The sequence below is a fragment of the Elephas maximus genome, chromosome 3, assembly GCF_024166365.1.
Source record: "Elephas maximus indicus isolate mEleMax1 chromosome 3, mEleMax1 primary haplotype, whole genome shotgun sequence".
Classification (NCBI taxonomy): domain Eukaryota; kingdom Metazoa; phylum Chordata; class Mammalia; order Proboscidea; family Elephantidae; genus Elephas; species Elephas maximus.
Genome location: NC_064821.1, coordinates 170,223,320 through 170,249,748, shown reverse-complemented (window position 1 = coordinate 170,249,748; position 26,429 = coordinate 170,223,320). Strand labels below are relative to the sequence as shown.

Here is a 26,429-nt window from a genome sequence, read left to right as displayed (position 1 = left end):
TGTGTGTGTGTGTGTGTGAGTTAGAATGTCTTTCCACATTTTTCTCCAGCTCTGTCCAGCACCCTCTACTGTGATTCCTGTCAGAGCAGTTGCTGGCAGTAGCTGAGCACCATCTAATTGCACTGGACTCAGTCTGGTGGAGGTCGTGGTAGTTGTGGTCCATTAGTCCTTTGGACTAATCTTTTCCTTGTGTCTTTGGTTTTCTTCATTCTCCCTTGCTTCAGACAGAGTGAGGCCAGTGGAGTATCTTAGATGTCCACTCACAAGCCTTTAAGACTGCAGCCACTACTCACCAAAAAAAAAAATAGAGAACATTTCCTTTATAAACTCTGTTATGCCAATTGAGCTAGATGTTCCCTGAGACCATGGTCCCCACAGCCCTCAGCCCAGTAATTTGGTCTCTCAAGGAGTTTGAATGTGTCTATGGAGCTTCCATGACAACTTGGACAAGTCATGCTGGCTTTTCCAGTATTATGTGCTGTCTTACCCTTCACCAAAGTTACCACTTATCTACTGTCTATTTAGTGTCTTTCCCTCCCACCTCTCCCCTCCCTCTTAATCATCAAAGATTGTTTCTTTTTGTGTGTAAACCTTTTCTTGAGTTTTATAGTAGTGGTCTCATAAGATATTTGTCCTTTTGTGATTGACTTATTTCCCTCAGCATAGTGCCCTCCACATTCATTCATGTTGTGAGATGTTTCACACTTTCATCATTGTTCTTTATCATTGCATGGTATTCCATTGTGTGTATGTATCATAGTTCGTTTACCCATTCATCTGTTGATAGGCACCTAGTTTGTTTCCATCTTTTTGCTATTGTGAACAATGCTGCAACAAACATAGGTATGCATATGTCTATTCGTGTGGTGGCTCTAATTTCTCTAGTACACATTCCTAGGAGTAGGATAACTGGATCATACAGTACTTCTATTTCTAGCTTTTTAAGGAAGCACCACATCATTTTCCAAAATGGTTGTACCATGTAGCATTCCCACCAGCAGTGCATAAGAGTTCCAATCTTCCCACAGACTCTCCAACATTTGTTATTTTCTGTGGTTTTTTTTTTTTTTTTTTTTTTTTTTTATTCATGCCAGTAATGTCTGGGTGAGATGGTATCTTGTTTGGTTTTCTTTTGCAAAAAATACAACTAATTTCTGTGTGTTGGTCTTGTATCCTGCAATTCAGCTGAATTTGTTTATTAGCTCACTTGTGTTCTGGGTTTTTTTTTTTATTATTATTCTTGAATAAATCTGTATTAGTGATTTTAGCTCCAAAAAAGAAATATCTTTTCATTTTAAGAGCAGAAAATAGTTTCATGATCTATTAAAAAAAAAGTTCTATTAGATATTGCAAAATAGCCTTTCTGCAAAATAGCTACTAGTCTTAAATACTGAAGCAGGCTTCTACTAAATGGCCTTGCTCTAAATAAAATAATCTTTACTATTTTTATCAATGGTCTTTCACTTTTTAGATATAACTTGCCGTTTAAAAATTTGAGCATCAGTAACTATTTCTACCACCTATACAGCCTTAATTCAGGCTCTAGATCCCTTCCTTTAACTTATCAGGGTAACGGTAACATTTTGTGAAGGTTGGAGGAAAGGGTTTACTGAAATGAAAAGAACAGTGGATTTGAAGTCAGACATTCTCTCTATATCTATTCATTCAACTGATAAATATTTATTAAAAATCTTATTATGTACCAGGCTCTGCTGCAGGAGCTGAGTACCAAGTAGTGACTAAAATAGATAGGCTCTGTCTTTGTGGAGCCTTCAGTCTGGTCCCAGCTCCCTCACATTCTACTGCCTGGGTAATCTTGAAAAAGTCACTTCATCTCTCAGAACCTGGGTGTCTTCATTTGTAAAATGGGCAAGTTGCAGAGGGCATATGAGGATTAGCATAATGTCTGGCATATGGTGGATACTCAGTATATGGATATCATTAAGAACATCCCACCCAGATCCCTGGGGGCATTTCTTTTTTCTTTCTATTTTTTCCTTTGTCTTTTTCCCTTTCTTTTTTCATTTCTCAGTTCTAGCCTCTTTGTACTTACCTTCTTTTCCTGTATCCTGAATACCTGGCACTGTGTGACATCTATACCCCTTCTAGCCAGGATATACTATGCAGCCTGGGAACAACTCCCTGGTCTTTGCAGCTGCACAATGGGACCCCTGGGAGCTTTTCTCTCTTTTTAGTTTTTTTTTTTTTCAAAGTTTTGTTTAGTTACTTTGTTTTTCTTTTTCCTTTTCTACATTTCTTGATTTTTCACCTCTCCACTCCAATGGCAAACTCCCTTAGCACTCTTATGTTTGTTTTTGGCTCCTGTTTCTTTCTCTTCTCTCTCATCTCTCCCATACCCATATTAGCTGCACACATCAAAACCTCCCCTCTCTTTCCTGCCTGACTGCAGTGTGCACTGAATATCACACCCCCAGCAGCACAGCCACAGCCTACCAGAATCTGCCCAGCGCTGATTCACAATCTGCCCTCTTGGCCCTAGTATGCACCACAAACAACCCATCCCAGCCCCTCCCCTTCACCTGGACCTGCCCTGCAACACCATAGCTGAGCAACTGAACCTGCCCATTGGACAAGGAGGTGTAAAGTATCAGGACCACAGACAAGCGAACAACAAAAATGCACAGCCTGCCTGCTAAGACATAACCAAATAACAAAAAAACCAGATGAAACAAGTAGATCTACAACCAATAAATGAAGAAAATAACTACTGAATGTCCCAAAGACAGCAGACAATATCGAAACATATTAAAAAACAGGACAGGATAGTTCCAGTAGGACTTCAAAATAAAGCACCAGGTGAGTTTCCAGTAGAAGAAAAGACACTAGAACTACCTGACAGGGAATTCAAATCTCTAATATTCAGACCTATCCAAGAACTGAAGCAAAAAGCAGACAAAAATAAGGAAAAAATAGACAAATTCATGGAAAATACAGACAAAATATGGAAGAATTCAGGAAAATAATACAGGAACAAAATGCCAAAATAAATTCACAACTAGAAATCATACAAAAATAAAAATTAGAAATCCAAAAGATAAACAACAAGATTTCAGAGATGGACAGTGTCATAGAGGGGCTGAGGAGCAGGTTTGAAATGATAGAAGACAGGATCAGTGAAATTGAAGACAAACACTTGGAAACAACTCTCTTTGAGGAAAAATCAGGAAAAGAATGAAGAAAAATGAAGAAACCCTGAAATTATGTGGGATACAATCAAAAGCAAAAATTTTTCAGTCATCAAAGTTCCAGAACAGGGGGAGAAAACAGAAAACACAGAAAGGATCGTTGAAGATTGTGGACAGAAAGCTTCCCTAATATCATGAAAGATGAAACCTGACCATCCAAGAAACTCAACAGACCCCATATAGTATAGACCCCAAAAGAAAAACACCAAGGCATATGATAATCACACTCGCTAAAACCAAAGACAAAGAAAAAATCCTGCTAGCAGCTTAAGGAAAACAAAATGTCACATACAGAGGAGAACCAATAAGACTAAGCTCTGATTATTCAGCAGAAACCATGCAGGGAAGAAGGCAACGGGATGACATATATAAAACCTTGAAAGAAAAAAATTGCCAACCAAGAATAATATATCCTACAAAGCTCTTGTTCAGATACAATGGTGAAATTAGGACATTTTACAGATAAACAGAAATTAACGGAATATGTAAAAACCAAACCAAACTTAAAAAATTATTAAAGGGAGTCCTTCTGTCTGAGAACAAACAACATCAGACCACAGCCTGAATCTAGGACACAAGATTGTGCCAGCCCAATACCAACCTAGGAAATGAACTTTCAAGGACTATCCAAAACCAAAATAATTACAACAGAAGACCAGAGAGGATAATGTGTAAATGACAACAATGTCAGAACAATAAAAGGGAATAAATGGTGTAGGTGTAGAACTTTCTAATGGAGAGGAAGGCAAGGTAATACCAAGTAATAATAGACTGGTTCTTTTTTTTTTTTCAAACCCAGGAAGATAAGGTTAAATTCAAGGTAACTACAAAGAAAGTTAACAAACCTACTCATGAAAATAAAGAAGAAAAACATAAAGTCTCAATAAAAATAAAATCTACAAAAACAAAAGAAATAAAAAGAAATCTACAATCAAAAGGAACTCAGCACGGGAGAGTAAGAGGAACAAAGAAAACATCAGCACCACAAAAAAAAAAGCACTAAAACATGACAGCAATAAACTCACAACTATTAATAATTATATTGAATGTAAATGGCCTAAGTGCACCCATGAAGAGACAGAAGGTGACAGAACGGATTTTAAAAAGGGCTCCACCAATATGCTGTCTACAAGAGACACACCTTAGAAACAAAGATGTAAATTTATTAAAAATCAAAAGATGGAAAAAAAAGATATCAAGCAAACAGTTACTAAAAAAAAGCAGAAATGGCAATACTAATCTCAGATAAAATAGACTTTAAAACAAAATCCACTATAAAAGACAAAGAAGGCCACTATATAACGATTGAAGGGATGATTCATCATGAAGACTTAACCATAATAAACATCTATGCACCCAATGACAAGACTCCAAAATACATAAAACAGACTCTAACAGCACTAAAAAGAGAAATGGACAGTTCCACAGTAACAGCTGGACACTTTAGCACACCACTCTCGGTAAAGGACAGAACATCAAGAAAGAAATTCAGTAAAGATATAGAAGAGCTGAAGGTAACAATCAGCCAACTTGAAGGGAAATTTCTCAACTTAATAAAGGACATCTATGCAAAATCAATGTCCATCATCATTCTTAATGGAGAGAATCTGAAAACATTCCCCTTGAGAAGAGGAACAAGACAAGGACGCCCTGTATCACCACTCCTATTTAACATTGTGCTGGAAGTCCTAGCTACAGCAATAAGGCAAAAAAAAAAAAAAAAAAAGAAGAAGAAGAAGAAGAAAGAAATAAAGGGAGTCCAAATTGGTAATGCAGAAGTTAAACTGTCCCTATTTGCAGATGATATGAAACTATACATAGAAACCCACAGGACTCCAAGAGAAAACTACTGGAACTAATAGAAAGATTCAGCAGAGTAGCAGGATACGAGATAAACACAAAAATCAGTCAGATTCCTATACACCAACAGAGAGAATGATGAAAAGGAAATCATGAAAACAGTACCATTTATAATACCCCTAAACAAATAAAACACTTAGGAATAAATCTAACCAGGGATGTAAAGGACCCATACAACGAAAACTACAAAACACTAAAAAACACTACTGCAAGAGAATAAGAGATCTACATAAATGGAAAATCATTCCATGCTCATGGATAGGTAGATTCAACATTGTGAAAATGACAGTTCTACCCAAAGCCATTTACAAATACAATGCAATCCCAATCCAAATACCAACAACATTCTTTAAAGAGATGGAAAAACTTATCATTAACTTTATATAGAAAGGGAAGAAGCCCCAGATAAGTAAAGCACTATTGAAGAAGAATAAAGTAGGAGGACTCACACCAGCTGACCCCAGAACCTACTATACAGCTACAGTAGTCAAAACAGCCTAGTACCGGTGCAATGACAGGTACATTGACCAATGGAACAGAATTGAGAACCCAGATGTAAATCTATCCACCTATGGTCACCTGATCTTCTACAAGGGCCCAAAGTCCATCAAATGGGGTAAAGACAGTCTTTATAACAAATGGTGCTGGCAAAACTGGATGTACATCTGCAAAAAAAATGAAACAGGACCATACCTCACACCATATACAAAAACTAATTCAAAATGGATCAGAGACCTATATATAAAGCCAAAAACCATGAAATTCATAGAAGAAAAAATAGGATCAATGCTAGAAGCCCTAATACATGGCATTAACAGGGTACAAACCATAACTAAAAACACACAAACACCAGAAGATAAGCTAGATAACTGGAATCTTCTAAAAGTTAAAGACTTAAGCTCATTGAAAGACTTCACCAAAAGAGTAAAAAGAGAACCTACAGACTGGGAAAAAAATTTTGGCTGTTACAAATCAGGCAAAGTTCTGATCTCTAAAATCTACGAGAAAATCCAACTCCTCTACAACAAAAAGACAAATAATCCAGTTAAAAAATGTACAAAGGAAATGAATAGACACTTCGGCAAAGAAGACTTTCAAGCGACCAACAGACACATGAGGAAATGCTCCTGACCTCTAGCCATTAAAGAAATGCAAATAAAAAACCACAATGACATATCATCTCACCCTGGCATTACTGGCACGAACCAAAAAAACAGGAAATAACAAATGTTGAAGAAGCTGCAGGGCAATTGGAACTCTTATGCACTGCTGGTGGGAATGCAAAATGATACAATCATTTTGGAAGAGGATATGGCACTTCCTTAGAAAGCTAGAAATAGAAATACCATATGATCCAGTAAACCCACTCCTAGGAATATATCCTAGAGCAATAAGAGCTGTCACACAAATGACATATGCACACCCAGGTTCATTGCAGCATTGTTCACAATAGCAAAAAGGTGGAAACAACCTAGATGCCCATCAACAGACGAATGGATTAACAAACTGTGGTATATACATACAATGGAGTATTATGCAATGATAAAGCACAATGATGAATCTGTGAAGCATCTCATAACATGGATGAATCTGGAGGGCATTATGCTGAGTGAAATAAGTCAGTCTTAAAGGACAAATATTGTATGAGACCACTACTGTAAAAGCACATGAAAAGGTTTACACAGGAATAGAAACAATCTTTGTTGGTTACAAGGGAGGGGTAGGATGGGGATGGAAAAACACTAAATAGATAATGTTGTTGTTGTTAGGTGCCGTTGAGTTGGTTCCGACTCATAGCGACCCTGTGCACAACAGAATGAAACACTGCCCGGTCCTGCGCCATCCTTACACTCGTTATGCTTGAGCTCATTGTTGCAGCCACTGTGTCAATCCACCTCATTGAGGGTCTTCCTCTTTTCACCTGACCCTGTACTCTGCCAAGCATGATGTCTTTCTCCAGGGACTGATCCCTCCTGACAACATGTTCAAAGTATGTAAGACGCAGCCTCGCCATCCTTGCTTCTAAGGAGCATTCTGGTTGTACTTCTTCTAAGACAGATTTGTTCATTCTTTTGGCAGTCCATGGAATATTCAGTATTCTTCGCCAACACCACAATTCAAAGGTGTCAGTTGTTCTTCTGTCTTCCTTATTCATTCTCCAGCTTTCACATGCATATGATGTGATTGAAAATACTGTGGCTTGGGTCAGGCGCACCTTAGTCTTCAAGGTGACATCTTTGCTCTTCAAAACTTTACTGTGGTGGATAGTGTCTGGGGTCTTAAAAGCCTGTGAGCAGCCATCTAGGATACTCCACTGGTCTCACCCCTTCGGGAGCAAGAAAGAATGAAGAAAACTGAAGATACAAGGTAACGATTAGTCCAAAGGACTAATGGATCACACCTACCACGGCCTCCACCAGACTGAGTCCAGTGCAACTAGATGGTGGCCGGCTACCACCACTTGCTGCTCTGACAGGGATCACAATTGAGGGTCCTGGACAGTGCTGGAGAAAAATGTAGAACGAAATTCTAATTCAAAAAGAAAGACCAGATTGTTGGCCTGACAGAGGCTGGAGAAACCCTGAGAGTATGGCCTCCAGACACCCTATCAACTCAATAATGGAGTCCCTTCAGCTAAAGACTAGACAGGCCCATAAAACAAAACAAGGCTAAAAGGGCAGACCAGCCCTGGGGCAGGGACTAGAACACAGAAAGGGGTAGGAAAGCCAGTAATAGGGAACATAAGGTTGAGAAGGGAGAGTGTTGACACGTAGTGGGGTGGTTAACCAATGACATAAAACAGTGTGTGTACTTACTGTTTAATGAGAAACTAGTTTGTTCTGTAAACCTTCATCTAACGTACAATAAATGAATAAATAAAAAGAACATTGCACCCAAAAATGCAGAACGGAATTTCAAATTCTCTCTGGAGCCATGCAGTTTGGATGAACCTCTGAAACTATTGTCCTAATGTTTAAACCTTAGACTAAAAATTCCCCCTAAATTCTTCTTTAAAACAAATAATCATTTAACTTAACTGCTAAAAAAAAAGGTCTGCCTTGAGCATTATGTTCTTTTAAGAACTATGTATATGCGGTCAGATAGAGCACAATAACTCAAAAGATTAGATAGGAACCTTAGGGGGCAGTAAAAAGTTTACATTAATGGGAGAGTAACAGCTGAGAAAAGAGGGTGGGAATTGTTGCTCAACTTTAAGAATGTAATCGGTCTCACTGAATTGTACATGCAGAAATTTGAATTGGTGTGTGTTTTGCTATGTATAGTCTCAACAACAATAAAATTAAAAAAAGAACATCCCACCCAAAAGTCCTTAAGACCAAGTTATACTTTTGCAGCTGCACATACATATGGAATACATGTATGTAGATATTTGTTCATTCATGAGTTCAAAATAGTGGCAAATACCAAGTTTGCAAGAAGTCCGGGTACTAAATAGTTGAAAAATATACTTCATTTCCAAAGACCAAATGTGTTAATTTCAGTTCATTGTTTATTTTATCCTTGTTTCAACTGTTACACTCGTTTGACAGTTGTAATAATTTGTTAGTTTGAACAAATGTCTCTGCAGAGTGTTGATACGTGTTAGTAAATAACTTTAACTACATAAGGTTGTCACTCACAAAGTTACATTTCTTAAAATAATCAATGACAAGAATCCAGAAGGACACGAAGTCTTTAGAATCCTAATTAATGGCTTTGCTAATAGGTATTTACTATTCTAGATACTAGTTTCAGATTCCTGTGAAACCTACACAGAAAGGAAATACACAGTAATTTTTCTTCCAGAGGATAAAAACAAAGTGAATACTTCCTTCAAAATATTGTTCTAATGTATTTCCCCCAAAACATAACATATGCATGCATTTTCAATCATCGAATTAAAGCTCTTTATAAAGGCTGTATAAATACAAAGAGTCATTACTAATGTAGGAGTTTAACACAAAGGGAGGGAGCATATAATTTGCAAGATAAACAGCAATTCCCCACCAGACTCCTTTGGTAAATGCCCATGAGCACCAGTATCAAGGGAGGCATTGGCTTTGCCCACAGAGGGACTCAAGTTTGCACTGAGGAAAGAGCTTGAGAAATTAAACCAAAACTCAACTGGCCTCCTAGATGCACAGAGTCAGACAGCTCTGACTCAGTTTTGTCAAGTGCACAGGGAAGTGTATTTCTGGATAAAAGCAGGATTCCAGACATCCGTCCAGTTCTCTGGATCCAAGGGAGGTGGACATGCCATCATCTCAGTGATCTGGCTCCCCAAAGTAGGAGTGGACCTCTAGGAAGCACTGACAGGTAGAGCCCATCTCTTCTGCTGGTGAATGCTGTGGTTTATCCCCTCTTGACTCTGTTCTTTGCTAGAAGAGGCCAGGTTACAATTCCCTAATGTAGTAACTCAACTAATCAGTTTAGTGGAAAAAATCAAGCTATTTGCCCGTTTGGTTGATCAATTGTCCACCTGAACTAGCAAGATGAGTCAACCATCCTTATCAATTAGCTGGGTGTTGACTGAATTGATGGGTTAGTTCATTGGCCACTTAATTCAGCTAAGACAATAGATTCCATTCAGACAACACCTGAGTCATTCATATTCTCTTCTTTTTATTTTTTTTAGTGGAAGTGACAAAACCTGTGATTATTCACGGCCTTTTCACTGAGCATTTGTGTTTTTACTTTGCTTTATGGTAAGTCTCTTCTGTTTGCCACACGCTTGCTTTGTGGCAAAGCCATAACTAAGGCATGGTAGTATCATTGCATTGGCCCAATTAGAGGGAAAAAAATCTCAGTGTGGGAAAGAATATTAAAAATCATCAAATCCAAAAAATCCTCCAGTGCTTTACCAAAAAAAAAAAAAAAAAAAAGAAACCCACTGCTGTCAAATCAATTTCAACTCATAGAGACTCTACAGGACAAAGTAGAACTACCCCATAGAGTTTCTAAGCCTGAGAATCTTTATGGAAGCAGACTGCATCATCTTTCTGCTGTAGAGCAGTTGGTGGGTTCCAACTGCTAACCTTTCAGTTAAACACTGTGCCACCAGGGTCCCTTCTAATTGAGTTGGGCTGGTTGGTAATTGTCTTCACAGGAGCCCTGGTGGCACAACAGTTAAGCAATTGGCTGTGAACCTAAAGACAGGAAGCTCGAACTCATCAGCTGCTCCATGGGAGAAAGATGTGACAGCCTGCTTCTGTAAAGATTTGCCTTCTTGGAAACCCTACAGGGCAGTTCTACATTGTCCTATAGGGTTGCTATGAATTGTAATTGACTCAATGGCAATGTGTTTGCTGGGTCTGAAATTGTCTTCTCAAGGTGTTCTTGTTGAATAGCTGCAGTGAGGGGAGAAGATTTCTTCCTAAGAAAGCCCATCACCAACAGTCAGTGATGACTCTGCTGGGCAAAAATGGGAAAGGAGTAAGGAGTGGAAGAGAAAGAAATGAAGAGGAGAGGAGAGAAAAGGAAAAGGAGAGGACTATCACTTATTGAGTACTCACTCCCTTAGCCCTGTGCTAATTTGATTTACAGGCATGCTGTGAGATTTGTTGGGTTTGTGGCTCTAGAGTCAAGCAGCGTACGTGAGCAGGGTTAACACAGAAGCACTTTAGCAGTGTCCAAACCCCTAGCTTTTTCAATAATATCCTTTCTACATTTCTTCACTTCTGCTGAAGAGGAAGAGAAAGAGACAGTGGCTTCATACCAGGGTAAACAACAACAACAAAAACTAAACTCATTGCTGTAAAGTTGATTCCAACAACTCATGGCGACCCCATGTGTTATGGAGTAGAACTGCTCCAAGGGTTTTCTTGGCTATAACCTTGACAGAAGCAAATCTCTAAGCCTTTCTTTCGTGGTGCCACTGGGTGGGTTCAAACTGCCAACCTTTAGGTAAGTAGTTGAGAGCAAACCATTTGTACCACCCCAGATCTTCCATACTAGGGTAGGGAGGTCAGAATCACTGACCTCTCTGCTGTCTTTGAAAGTCTTGTCGGTACAGACCTAAGAAGGCTCACCTCTCTTTGTGCTTGAGCAGGGATTTGAACCTAGGCCTGTTAACTAGGCTTCACTGCCTTTCTAGTCAGTTCTGTAGTCCTGCTTCCATCCACTTTCCCTTCATTATGCCTTGCTACACTGCCTCCAGGGGATGCAGCAGCCCTGCAGCAGAAATGTAAGTGGCTGGTAGAGAGGATGTGGTAATTTCCCTGTGCATATTCTCAGAAAGGGATTTTTATATATATTTGCGGCAATAGGTTGATCAGACTTTTTTTAAGCTTATAAGGAAAGGACACAAGTGTGGCAGTGTGAAAGTAAGTCCAGGGGACAGACAGTCAGAAAGTGTGAGTCTTTCTGGGATGGCTCCCTCACCAACGAACAAAGTATTGCCATGAAATTTAAACGTGGACTGGAAACTGCCATGTAGAACCTTTCCACTCTTCCCCTTCCCCTGTGAGATGATACAACGTATGTAGCCTACATTTCATGTTTGTGGTTCCCAGGCCCCGTGAGAGGCTGTGTTAATGGTGAGAAGGGAGGAGGGCTCCAGAGCCAGCCTGAATCTCATCTCGGCCACTTTCTAACAAAGGACCATGGGTACGTTATTTAACCTCTCGTTGCCTCCATGCAGGAGCCCTGGTGGTGCAGTGGTTAAGTGCTTGGCCGCTAACCGAAAGGCTGGTGATTCAAACCACCATGGGAGAAAGATGTGGCAGTCTGCTTCTGTAAAGGTTACAGCCTTGGAAAGCCTGTGAGGCAATTCTACTCTGTTCTATAGGGTCACTGTGACTCAGAATCGAATTGATGGCAGTGGGTTTTGATATTGGTGCCTCCATGCAAAGCGTGGCTTCGTTGGTAAAGTGAGGATAGTAAGAGGATCCACCACCTAGGGTTGTTGTGATGATTAAATTAGGTGTATATTTCAGCTCTTAGAACAATGCCTAGGACAACGTAAGTAACAACAGCATCGTCATTATCATCATTAGCAGCAGCAATAGCAGTAACCGGAAGTCTGGCCATGTTCTGCCAGAACTAAAGCCCTCTCTCAGAGGTCTCAGATGGTCCTGTGTGCATTGCAGGGGATGGAGGGAAGTGCTTTCTTTGCACCTTCCTCATGTTCCCTATGTTCTGCTGGCATGCTCTGGGCACCAGGACTGCAGGTCAGTCTAGATTCCAGGTTAGTCTGCGAGCCACTTAGAAAGCTGGAACAAATGCTCCACAAAATGGTACTCAGGGCATGGGAGCAATTTAAAAAAGGAATCAATACCGAGAGGCTGTTGGTATGCTTAAAGATAGCAGGAACAGTTTAATTACACAATTACATGCACACACACACACACACACTGCAGGGTGCTGCAAAGGAGACCTGGGGTTCGTGGCCAATGCCTCCTTCAAAGTAAGGGCAATTCCTTGGTTAAATTTAAGTAATGTCAGCAGCCCTGAATAGCCAGCGATTTCTCAGTCTTTGTATTTACATGCTTTATTGCACGTGTAGGCATATGTTAAGTTCTTCTGCATCCCGGGATCCCGTTTTACAGATGAGAAACTGTCTCAGAGAAGTTAAATAACTTGTTGAAAATCTGACTTGTATAAAGCAGAGCCTCTGGCCTTGTTTAGGGCTCTCTACTCTTGGTAACTCCCTCATTATTATACTCACACAGTCGTTTCTGTGCCTACACCTGGACTTTCCCATTCCCACTTGCAGCAACTTGGTCCCTCCATACTTATCATTCCTAAGGAGATATGGAGCCTTGGTGGCGCCATGGTTAAGAGCTCAGCTGCTGACCAGAATGTGGGCAGTTTGAATCCACCAGCCACTCCTTGGAAACCCTATGGGGCACTTCTACTCTATCCTACAGGGTCACTCTGAGTTGGAATCAACTTGAGGGCAATGAGTTTTTGTGTTTTTTTGGTTAAGGAGGTACAGATTCAGTAAAAAGGAGTTGAGAATACTAAAGTAGGTAAAAGACTCTCTCTGTGGCCATGGCAGTGTTTCCTTAGAAGCAAGTGTTGGGCAGGATCCCTGTCTGCTCCTGGGCTTTGTAATAGGGTTTTGATCAAGATGGGACTGAGAAGACAAGGGTTTCCTTATCTCATTCAAAAGGACCCGGGGCTATCTTCCACACATGCCTTGGGCCACCTGGTTCTGACTGTCCTTTTCTCATTTACTCCAGCCCTAGATGAAATCTATTTAATGGCCTGGTTTTATCTATTTGCAGTTGTAAGAGAAAGCATATCTACTCCTAGGTTACATCGGCGTGGTTGCTGACCTCAGAATCTGAGAATTTTAACCTTACGTGATTTTTTGCTTGCTTACCAGTTACCAGTGGCTGTGAGATAGGGAAGAAACAGGGACTGAGCCCCTAGGCAAGGAGCCCTACAACACCTGCAACTTGCAACTTTCTTACAAAAATTTTGTGCTTGGCTAGTGACATAAAACCCCCATCCTGGAATGTGAGATAAGGAAAGAACAAACAGTGTACTTCATTGTAAGATGTTTTTTCAGAAGGACCGCAGGATCTGGTCCCTGGAGCATGCACAGACATCTGCAAGGTGACTGATGGATGACCTCCGCCTGATGCAAGTGCCTGCGACAAGAATCGAACCGGCGCCACAGGGGGACTGCGCAGGCACAACACCCCATAGTAAGTTCTGCCACCCAGTCCCAGAAGCCTTTGTTAAGGGTTCCATCTTGGATTCCAGATGCTAACACAGCCTACTTTAATATGTACCACCATTCTGAGAAGTACCTGCCCCTTGAAAGAAAAAACTAAATATTCATTACCCTTTTATCCTCGCCAAACCCATATAAGCCCCAGAAAAACCTTTGTTCAGGGGAACAGAGCCTAGCATTGCTTGGTCCCTCTCTGATCCCTGCTGTGAGCTTTTTTTCTCTTTCTGTCGCTGTTTCTGTCACTGATAAACCTTTGTTCGTGTGGAACTTCTGAGCCTCTCCTGGTCATTCTTGGTCAGTAGAAGGCAAGAACCTAGGCACGGCTTAGTCCCGAGCTGGGAAGCCTTGTCCTGTAACAATAGGAGCTGTTCCCCTAAAGATTAACAGTGCTTGTGGAGGAAAGGGGTGGGCTTCTTTCTCCTAGGCCCTTTATCCTCTAGCTTGTCTCTGAGGGTGCAGGAACCATCTGGACTGTGCCTTTCATGCTCCTCTCTGTCTTCCTTTTGGATCATCTTCCTTCCTTTTCATAACTCCTCAGATTACCACAGTACATTCAGGAGGACATGTGGTAGGTGATTCTCCCACCCTTTCCTTGTCATCCTTCCCTCTTTGTTTTCCTTTTCCCTTCTTTTCTTCTGTTTCCTGCTTTCTCCAAGCCTGACCTTGCTCCTGATGAAGAGAAGATACAGGGTAGGAGAAGCAGGAGGGATCAAAGTGGTCTCAGGTTCTTACTTCAACTTTTTTTCTTTCCCATTTCAGATCTTGAAAGGAAATATGACCAACTCCCCCTTTGCCAAAATTAAAAAAAAAAAAAACTTTCCAAAACCAGGGTGGGGAATGAAGATCACTCAGTGTCAGTCTGTGTTCTGTATATAAGCTAGAACTTTCTAGTTTTTACATGTTTTGTCACTGTTTCCAGGAAAGCAGAGGCATGGTGATCCCATCTTGGGAAAACCAAACAACCATAGCAGAATTTGTGCTTTGAGGATTCACTTCCATCTGACAGCTAAATATTTCCCTCTTTATGATGTTTTTAGTTTTTTACACTATAACAGTCTCTGGAAACATTCTCATTGGCCTGTTAGTTTTGTTCAGCCATCACCTCCACACACCCATGTACTTCTTCTTGGTGAACCTGTCCTTTCTGGAGATCTGGTATACCTCCAACATTGTCCCCAAGATGTTGCTGATTATTATAGCTGAACAGAAGACTATCTCTGTTCCTGGCTGGCTGGCACAGTTCTACTTCTTTGGATCCCTGGCTGCAACAGAGTGCCTTTTGCTGGCAGTAATGTCTTATGACTGTTACCTGGCCATCTGCCAACCTCTCCGCTATCCCATCCTCATGACTGGCCCCCTCTGTATCAAGTTGGCTGCCAGTTCTTGGCTATGCTGTTTCCTCCTCACAGCAATCACAATGGTCCCACTGTCTAGACTGACCTTTTGTGGACCTAATGAAATCGATCACTTCTTTTGTGACTTCACCCCTCTGGTCCATCTCTCTTGCGGGGACACCTCACGCACTGAGACAATTGCCTTTGCCACCTCTTCTGCAGTCACTCTGGTCCCATTTCTCCTCATCACAGCCTCCAATTCTTGTATCCTTGCTGCTATCCTAAGAATTCCATCTGGCACAGGCCAGCGAAAGGCGTTCTCCGCCTGCTCCTCCCACCTCACTGTGGTCACAGTGTTTTATGGGACACTGATTGCCGTGTATCTGGTACCCTCAGCCAACTCTTCACAACTCTTGGGCAAAGTGTTCTCTCTACTCTATACCATCCTGACACCCATGTTCAACCCAATCATTTACAGTCTGAGAAATAGAGATATCCACGAAGCTCTGAAGAGGAACTTGAGTAAGAAATCGGGTTTCCTCAAATGACATAAAAAGCGAAAGAGGTGTGTTTGTTCCAGGGCTGATGAACTGGACTGAGTCTTTTAAATTCTGCGTACAAAGGCAACTACTTAAATAAGGAGCTACCTAAGCCAGTTGACCAGAAGCCTCTGAGTATGACTGTGGACACTGCTCAGTACTGACAGCCTCAGGTGAACTGATGTCCCAGGATACAATCTAAGCAGGTTAGACTCTGTTCCAACATCTCCAGTAGATCTAGTTTCTTGTGTAAAAGACCATAACCAAAATGAACTGGTAAGGCCAGTTCAAATATTCATTGAGGGTCTAATATGCTCAAGGCACTATGCTAAATTTAAGTGAAAAAATGATAGATAAAAAAAGATGAAGCCTGTGATCTTAATGAACTCATAGTCCACAAGGAAGAAAAGCAGTAATCAAAAAACTAGTGTAAAATTACATACATTAATATAAAAATTACACTTATGATTCAAATTATATTAAAAAGATGTTAACTGTATGTCAAGAATGTGGAGCTTCAGTCTCTTTCTTTGGGACCAAAACCAAAAACCAAACCCAGTGCTGTCGAGTCGATTCCAACTCAGAACGACCCTATAGGACAGGGTAGAACTGCCCCACAGAGTTTCCAAGGAGCACCTGGCAGATTCGAACTGCTGACCCTTTGGTTAGCAGCTGTATCACTTAACCACTACGCCACCAGGGTTTCCTTCTTTGGAACAGATTTGGGGAAATGAAGACTTAGGAAAATGAGGCTAGACACAGGATGCACAACAATATCTCCAATACTCTGACTTCCCTGCTGCCATAGTGACAGCTCAGTTGGAAGTTGGGGCTTCTTATATTCTAAGCACCACCTACTCCTGCCACGCCCTTTCCCAAGGTTCCTGCTCCAACTCGCTCCCCTTCCTACTGGCACTTGCTTTCAGTAGTTAGAACATAGGGTGTGGTGGGCATGTGCTTGTTCTTTGCTCTGTGCAGTTCTAAAGCGCTGAATTGACTTGAATAGTAAAGCTGAGGTCAGCATTGCACACATAGATGCTAATGCCTCCTTGCCTGACTCTTACAAATTATGCCTCCCACTTCCCCAGTGCCAGTCTTATGGCGGAGTTCTTCTCTGTCCTATAGGGTAACTATGAGTCAGAATCGACTCCACAGCAATAGGTTTGGTTTTTTTGTTTTCCCCAGTGCCAAGGACAGGATTATCTCTTGTCCAAACTTTTCTCTTGAAGCTTTGTTCTCTTCTAGAGTTAAGCAAACTGATTGTGTTCACCATACATGATAGGTTACTTGCAACCCTGGCTGGGAAACAGCGCATACATGGCTGCACTGGGTATCGGAGTACATTCTCAGGCCTTGCTGTATGACAGATGAATTACGCACTTCTTACTCCTCTTACACACTAGGAAAACATGTGAGATCATCTTAGGGTTATTGTCATTAGCTGCCATAAAGTCGGTTCTGACTCATAGCAACCTTATAGGACAGGGCAGAATTTCCCCATAAGGTTTCCAAGGAGGGGCTGGTAGTTTTGAACTGCCAACCTTTCAGTTAGCAGCTGAGCTCTTAACCACTGCAACACCAGGGCTCCCATCTTAGGGTACTCACAGTAAAAGTAAAAGTTGTTAGCGCTCAATTATCTGTGGGTGACTCCTCTGCAGCAAGCGTTAATACCAGAATAATCTTTGGGGAAGCTGCCTGGGAGAACAGTCTTCGGTGTCATGTGTGAGCTTTGAATTCAAGCTCTGCCACTTTCTAGCAGTATGACTTTGGGCAAGTTATCTAAACTCTCCGATCTTAGCCTTTCTCATCTGGAAAAGAGGAAATGTTATACTACTCCATCCTGAGGTTAAGTCAGAAAATGTCCCTATGGACACTGTCTGGCCTGTAGAAAGAGCTTAATAAGTGGTAGCTCTTGTAACTCTTCTTCTAGGTTCCAGCTCCCACACCAATCCCACCCAAGACTATTATATAGTAGGGACACATTTTTAGTATTATAGAGTGATAAAAGCTCAGAATTTTTAAGGTCCATCTCATTTCACAGATGAAGGAAGTGATACCTGAGGGGATTAGGTGGACTTTCCCTGGGTAATTATAGAACAAAGACTAGAGCCCAGCGCCTCTAAGTCCAGACCTCTCTCCCCAATACCACACCACCTACCAACTCAGTGAATTCTTTCCTTGCCTGGTGACACGTAAAGAACTCCCTTTTTGTACACCAAAATTGCTGGTAGGACTGCTGTTTTGTTACACTTGGCAGAGAGGGAATATATAGTATATTGTAGCATATGCCAGAGCTGTTGACCCCCACCCAACCCCAAGCCCCACAGTGCACCCCTATAAGCTCAGGGTCTCCAATCAGGCAACAAATCTCAAAACTTTTGTAGGCAGCATGGCACAACTGCTGTCAGCTGGTAGAAACATTTCCCCACTCTTCTTTCACGGGAAGCTTCAGAAAGATGTTGACAACCTTGCCTCCCAACCTCCCAAATGGGGAAGAGGAGGTGTTGTGTATAGAACTGGCTTCCTATTTTCACTGAGACATGATAATGAAACACAAAGCCAGAGGACTCTCATTCTGTGGCAGTGTGGGCTGCAGGATGAGAGGAGCCACACCTTCAGTCCCACAACTGAAAATAAAACCCAGCACTGACAAGGAACCCACGGGTCTGGTTGCCTGGACCAGTGGTTTTCTGTACTTAGGCAAAGTACTTAAGAGGCCACCAAAGGGGGAAAAAGGGTAAGCAGTCTTTGAGCCCTGACTTTGTGTCACCAGAGCAGTTCTGCTTTTATCTATCTTATTTATTGCTGTTCCATTTAAAACTTCATTTGCATAAAGACTTCTGCTGCTATACATGTGTACACATATACATGCACATGCACACACACTTTTTTTTTTTTACTGGATCTTTCTTTTCATATGGCTGTCCTTATGTCCTGTTGAAAAATGTACAAAAACAAGGGGTCATGTTTGAATTGATTTATGCCCTGTAAGGTTAGAGACAGTTGGTGTGCCCTGGTTGAGGTGAGAATAGGAAGAGAGTCTCTGAAGGAGGCCACAGCTCCTGGAATGGCCAGCTTCTGTAGATGATTTTATATATCACAGTTGCTAGCACTGAAGTTTTCAAGCCTCCTGAATCTCTGTAAACAACTTCTCTTGTACAAGTTGAGTCTCAAAGCAACACTTGCTAATGACTCCCCAGGCTTATCAAGGATGCCTGTCCTTGTGGGCACCGGATGCCTCGAGTTGGCATGGCCACATCCTGGCATATTTGTTCTTTGAGGCTCAAGGGTGAATTGGCCTACAAAAAAGAGCTCTTGTCATGCACAGACTTAGTCAGCTTCCTTTCTGAAGAGAAGAAAAGAGAAAGCTACGTGATGATCTCTAAGGTCCTGATTCTTGCGCCAAGGCTGTGAGGTTCCTTGGTGATCAACAGAAGAGGATAGACATGTACAGTCAAGGCTGAAAAGGGAGAGGGGAGGTCATAGCCTCTGCTGCCATTACAGGGAGTGTTGTGTTTGCTGAGAGACCTCTCACTCTATTCTCTCTGAGCTCAGGGCAGGATGGCAAGAAAATCCATCCCGGTTGGGCTGCAGCAGCATCTTCAATCTTGGTGGTTTCCCACTGATGCACATCCATTTGAGATCAAAGAAGATGAGATGTTGGTAAGAGAGAGTCCCAACTATCATGCTGAGATCAAGGGCCTACAGTACAAGGGGACCATTCCTTATACATCCTCCTGGGGCCTGACTGTCTCCTAACCACTGTGTGAGTCAGAGCTTGTGATATCTGCTTAGGCTCTGCTAGCTGAGAGACCTGGGGCAAATCTATTAACTGCTTTAGGTCTCAGGCTCCAAATCTGAAAAATCAGAAAGATTGGCTAGATATTGTCTAAGAAATACATTGGGAATAATAGATAACATTCTTATTGTACTTTAAACTTTATAAAGCTTTTCTACACACTGTTTCACGTTTAGTCCTCATAAAGTAGAAATTATCCCCATGGCACAGATGAAGACACTAAGATTCAAAGATGCTAAATGACTTCCTCAAAACATGTCTATGAATGCCTTTCTGGTTACCAACCGTCTCTTATTTCCATTACATCATTCCGGCTCTAAGACTTCATAATTCAGAGCTTCTTTTCTTGGTACATTTTTTGGTACAGGTACAATAGTCAATTATGACACTACCTTGCCTTTTAGGCTTAATCCAATGTGACATGGACTGGCAAACTTGCATCCATGGAAACACCCTGCTGGCAACATTACTACAAATGCCATACTGCCAAACAGTTTGGCACTTTTTTACATCATGTCTGTGATATATTATGGCTACTAGATTTATTTTTTTAATAGATTTAGGCTTTAGGAATGATATGGGCTCTAGACAATATATATCCAATTTCTGAAACCCAGATTTTTAGTTCATTTCTCAATATGAATGATTTTTTTGAAACGCCAGGAAAATCTAGATAATACGAAGCCAATTGTTATAATTTTAAGCACTTATACTTATTTCTAAGGTATAATTCATAATAGCAATTAAATTTGTGAAGAACTTTTTTTTGAAAAATGATATTATACTGTCTTCAAAACTAGAATTTCAGAGTCTATAAGCAAAATCCAATGGGTGAGCAGTTAAATTTAATCTCCCATTTGAAGCTTCCAGTCTTGTAATTCTCATAAGCTTCTATGTCCCCCCAAACTCTAATACTCTTGCTTACTTGAGTAACTTGCTGGAATAAGCTTGAGAATTCTATCTGTAGTCTTCTCATATTTCAAGTGACTATTTGGGTTTTTTATTTTCTAATAATAAAAACAGGTACACTCACTTACATAGAAGGCTAAAACAAAAAAGCAAAACCTGAACGGAGACTCATTGATCTCTCCATATCTATAGGAGTCTTTTGTCCATTCAGAATACATTTTGACAGGTGTTATTACGTGATAATGGTGCATCCATTATCATGCTTTGTATGGCCATGTTCAAGCCACCTAAACTCCCATGTTCCGTTATCACATATGGTGCTTGATCAATATACCATACACTGAGAAGACCAATGCTAAATCCTTTTTTTTTTTTTTAACTTAGGTTTTTCAAAGTCTCTGAGCATTCTTCTGGAGCATCCAACAACATGGTTTGCACTGATACTTTTATTTTTTTTTTTTGTTCTTGTTCCTCCAAAAGAACTGTAAACATCTGACAGTCAGAAATAACTGTTAGTTCTCATTACAATTTTGTTGATTGGATCGGAGTGGGTATATAGTTTTATATTCCCAGGCAACAGTCCCCTCTGATCATCAAGCACTTAAATCAACTCTTCTGGTGCAATGATGGAGAAGGGTAGATTAAAGGAAAAATTTTCTCCATTAAAATGGGTGTCTATTTTGCTATGAGCAACTCTTATCTTGAGATTTTTTTTTCCTGATATTCTTAAGATTCCTAAGGTCCCCTCTCTAATAACCACTCCTCTTTCCACAAATGTATACCATAATCATCCTTTCCCAAATCTCCGGCCCCTCTAACTTTCAGACCTCACACTAGCTGAAGCTGCTCAAATATTTATAGAACACCTCTGCCATGGATTGAATTGTGTCCCTCCAAAACATCTGTTAACTTGGCTGGGCCATGATTCCCGGTATTGTGTGATTGTCCACATTTTGTCATCTGATGTGATTTTCCTGTGTGTTGTAAATCTTATCTCTGTGACACTGATGAGGTGGGATTAGCGGCAGTTACATTAATGAGGCAGAACTCAATCTACAAGATTAGGTTGTGTCTTAAACCAACCTCTTTTGAGATATAAAAGAGAGAAGCGAGCAGAGAAACATGGGAACCTCATACCACCACGAAGGCAATGCTGGGAACGGAGCGCATCCTTTGTACCTGAGATTTCTATGCTGAGAAGCTCCTAGTCCAAGGGAAGACTGATGACAAGGACCTTCCTCCAGAGCCAAAAGAGAAAGAAAGACTTCCCCTGGAGCTGACGCCCTGAATTTGGACTTCTAGCCTACTGGACTGAGAGAATAAGTTTCTCTTTGTTAAAGCCACCTGCTCGTGCTATTTCTGTTATAGCAGCACTAGATGACTAAGACAACTTCTTATGTGCTAGGCACAGAGTTAGGTACCAAAAATACACGTGAGCAAGATCAACACAGATTACTAGAGTAACCACAAATACTACAGAGCTTTGAGTCTAGTGCAGAAGACAATTACAAAGACAATGAATGATGGAGGTGCATGTCGGCAATGGGAGCACGTAGCAGAAGTCCTAGTTCTGTTTGGAGGGCTTCTGGGAGGAAACTGAGATGTAGAGAATGAGTAGGAATTAGTCAGTTGAAGAGTAGAGGGGATATTCCAGAAAGCAGTTGAACAAGCAAGAAAGAGAGTAAAAGAGAGAGAGAGATTGGTTTGTTCAAGCAATTCGAAGGAGTTCAGTGTTCAGTGTAGTGGGACCATAGGGTAGAGGTGGGAAAGGAGTGGCCAGCTGAGAGTGTAAACCTATTAAGGAATTGCTTAAATCCTATGGGAACTCATTGAAGAGTTTTAAACTGGGGAGTGACATAATTAAATCTGCATTTTAGAAGGCTCTCCCCCTGGGGGCAGAGTTCAGAAACTTTCAAGATGATCTTGAAGGAGGCTGGGATCCAGTAACCCAGGTGAGACATAATAAGTGTAATGGCTGAAGGTTGGAGAGAAGTGGTCTGATTTGAAAAATATTTAGACAAAAGCATGTTGAACTTGGTGGCTCATGATGTGTGGTAGTTGGAAGAGAAAGTAGCCTAAGGGGATGCCTGATTTCTGATATGAGCAACTCAAAGGAGTCTGGCATTTTTCCTAGATTGTGAATGCCATCTTGAGTGTGAGAATGCTGACCGAGTTCACTAAACTGAATTTTGGATACTGGATTTGAGGTGCCTGAGAAATTCTAAGTAGGCATCTAAGCAGGTGCATGTGAGACTCAAATGAGACATCTGGGCTATATAGATGGATCTTCGGCACAGAATAATTGAAGCCCACAGAATAGATCAGATAACTGGGAAAATGTGAGTCACGTGAGAAGCCTCTTACCAGCTCTTCCAATTCAGGGGCCTGTGATTGTGACAGCAACCCCAGGTAAGGACCATTGAGTCATCAGCCAAGGAGAGTTTGTAACCACACTTTTTCTAAGGTATGGTTACTCTGAAAAAATTATTCCCTGAAAAATAACACCTCATTCCCACCAAACTTTTCCATGGTAAATAAGTTTGGGAAAATCTGCATACCGTATCCTTTCCTTGGAGAGTATGAAGGTCTAACAAGTTGTGTAGTAAAGAATCTTTACATCTTTGTTAACTCAGCTTTTCCCAACAAAAACATAAAATGGTTTACTGATTTTTCAATTGATTGATGCATTCTATTAACACCCCTCAGAACCAATATTCACAGAGAAGATCACTTTGGAATGTTGATTTAGAAACACAATGATCAGTAGATTTTGAAAAATGTGTTTCCAGTTTTGACCCTACTTCATCCACTGGAATTTTCTTTGATTAAAGGGGTTAAGGGACCAGGTTACAACCCCAATGTATCACTTGCCAGCTGTGAAACTTAGAACCAGTCACTGATCCACAGTTTCTTTACCTGGTAAATGAAGAGATGGATGACACCCTCCTCAGTGCTTAACTTATAAGAATGCATCTGAGAAAGCTAGCTCTCTCCCTCTTCCTTCATACCCTGAGACATTCAGATTCTGGACTAACCTCCGACTAGGGCTGACCCATGGGAAAGAATGGTATCAGCAATAATAATTTCTATTTATTAAGCACTGGTGACACAGTGGTTAAGAGCAATTGCTGTTAACCAAAGGTTGGCAGTTCAAACCCACCACCTGCTCCTTGGAAACCCTATAGGGTGGTTCTACTCTGTCCTATAGGTTTGCTGTGAGTCAGAATTGACTTGACTGCAACAGGTTTGGTTTTTTGTTTTATGATGTGTCAGACATCATACTAAGTGCTTCATGTGCACTGTCTTATTTACCCTTCACACCGACACTGAGGTGGGTAGTATTCGTTTTCATTATCACGCTACAAATCAGGAAGCTAAAGCTCAGAGATTAAGTAACTTTCCAAAGTTCACAGCTGTTAAGTGAAGAGCTGAGATTGAAACTGGTCTTTTTTTACTCCAAAACCGGAAATTCTATCCATTTTATTCACTGCCTCAGTTCCAGTGGTCTGGTATGTGGCTTCCTGTGCTTTAAGACTTCTCATCTCCTAGTCCTATTACCAAGGAAGTCCTGGTGGCACGATGGTTAAGCACTTGGCTGCTAACCGAGAGTTCAGCTATTCTAACCCAGCAGCTACTGTGCAGGAGAAAAGACCTGGTGATCTGCTCCCATAAAGATTTCAGCCTAGAAAACCCTATGGGGTAGTTCCTACACTGTCCTATAGGGTCACTAGGTATTGGAAACAGCTGGAAGACACACAACAATAGTCCTATCACCAAGTGTAACCTACCACCATCTCCCGCAGACAGCATTCCAAACTCTGGGCCTTTTTCTGACTCTTGCCTTATCCATTACCTACCCCTCCCCACCCATATACATCCCTGACATACCTGAAGGTCAAATGAATCATTCCATTCTTCCAAACCCTGGCCTGGCATTTTCAAAGATAATGAAAAAAAAAAAAAATTCTAAAGAGTAAGAATTCTGAACTGGAAAGAGGAGAACTTCTGTGAAAAAGAATGGAAAGCATCTGTCTAATGCTTTACTGTTAGTTAAGCACAGTCACACCCATTAGATCAATTGGCTATCTCCCAAAATACAAGGGGAGTTAGACGCCATTATTCCCCCCATTTTATTGACTGTAGTGAATATTGGAAGTGTAGGTCACAGATGGAATTTGGACAACCTAGGTTTTTTTTTTTTTTTAGGATTTTAGTCCCAGCTCTGCCATTTCTTTCTGTTTTCTTTTTTTAAATTTTATTGTGTTTTAGGTGAGAGCATACAGCACTAATTAGTTTTTCATTCAAAAATTTTATACACAAATTGTTTTGTGACATTAGTTGTAATCCTGAAATATGTCAGCACTCTCCTCCTTGCCTTTTCCACCCTGGGTTCTCAGTGTCCATTCATCCAGTTTTCTTGTCCCTTCCTGCCTTCTTATTTTTGATTTTGGGCAAGTGTTGCCCACTTGGTCTCTTAGACTTGATTGAACTAAGAAGCATGTTCCTCACTTGTGTTATTGCTTGTTTTATAGACCTGTCTAATCTTTGGCTAAAAGGTGGACTTCAGGATGCCATTTCTTAGTTGTACAACCTCTTTGAGCCTCTCTTTTCTCATCTATAAATGGATTATTATGGATTGAGTTGTTGTTAGGTGCCATGGATTTTGACTCATAGCGATCCCATAGAGTTTTCTAGGCTGTAATCTTCACTGGAGCAGATCGCCAGGTCTCCAACGGAGGTACTGGGTGGGTTTGAACCACCAACATTTTGATTAGCAGCTGAGACCTTAACCGTTTCACCATTAGGGCTCCTTATGGGTTGAATTATGTCCCTAAAAAACATGTATTAAAGTCTTGGCCCTTGCACCTGTGGATACGATCCTGTTTGGAAACAGAATTTTCTTTGTTATGTTAATAAGTCATACCAAAGTAGGTTGGATCTTAAACATAATCACTTCTGAGTTATAAAAAGACCAGAATAGACACAGAAACACACATGGGGACTAGACAGATGTCATGTGAGGAACTGTCTACAAGCAAAGGAACACCAATGATTGCTGGCAGGCACAGAAACTAAGAGAGAGGACCACAGAAACAGCTGAGAACTTGATTCAGACTTTTAGCCTCCAGAACTGTGAGAAACTAAATTTGTGTTTATAGTCACCCACTTGTGGCATTTTTGTTATGGCAGCACCAGCAAACTAAGAATTATAACAGTTATTAACTCATAGGATAATTATATAATTATTATAAACCAAGCTTGGGAGGTTGATATTTGCTCAAGGTTTCACAATTAACAGAGAGAAAGCTGGAACTGAAACCCAGATTTTTGGACTCTAAATCCAGTGCTCTCGCTACTAACCAAATTGCTTCTACCAGTGCTTCTTGGATCATTCTTCAGGGATTGACCTCAACAATGTTCTCTTGTAAGGATAGCCTGGTTTCTGAAACACAGAAGTGTGAAAATGGTAGTCCAGTAAAACTGGAGACTAGAGATATGCCCAAAAGCAGGTGAAGGGGGTGTAGGGGGCAGAATTGTTTAAGAAAGGCTCTAAGACTCAATCTTGAATTTTTTTTTTAATATTGCATCTTGGGTCCAACCCCAGTCTGTCTTAATGTAACCCTCTGATAGTGGGGCCAGGCATACTTAACCTTGAACCAATTCGTAGGTAATTCTGAGGTGCCACCTTGATTGAGAAGCACTGTCCTTTTCTAAAAAAAAAAAAAATCATTGCCAAATGACCCTGTTACTCACTACCAGTTGCCACTGAGTTGGTTCAGACTTATGGCGACCCCCTGTGGATCAGAGTAGAACTGTTCCATAGGGTTTCAATGGTTGATTTTTTTTTTTTTCTGATGTAGATTGCTAGGCCTTTCTTACAAGGCACCTCTGAGTGGACTCAAACCTCCAACCTTTGGCAAACAGCAGGATGCGTTAATTATTTGGACCACCCAGGAACAACCCACTAGTGCTCACAGATTAGTGTCTGAACCACCTTAGTCTTCAGGCTCCCCCTAGTTTCATAGATAACAGTTTAGCTATTTGGGTGAGTTGTGGGAGGAAAGTTCTCAGAAGCCACTGTGGGATGACTGACTCTGA

The 26,429-nt window shown here is 41.0% G+C and overlaps 2 protein-coding genes across 2 annotated transcripts in view; both read left to right on the top strand.

Annotated features, from left to right (window-relative positions):
• Positions 1–26,429, top strand: part of RBM15 (RNA binding motif protein 15) — a 1,133,685-nt gene that overhangs the window by 712,802 nt on the left and 394,454 nt on the right. The gene's annotated exons all lie outside the window — the stretch shown is intronic.
• LOC126071404 (olfactory receptor 11A1-like) lies at positions 14,681–15,631 on the top strand. Its single transcript, XM_049875575.1, is given in 1 exon segment — positions 14,681–15,631. A coding segment is annotated over 1 exon segment (951 nt).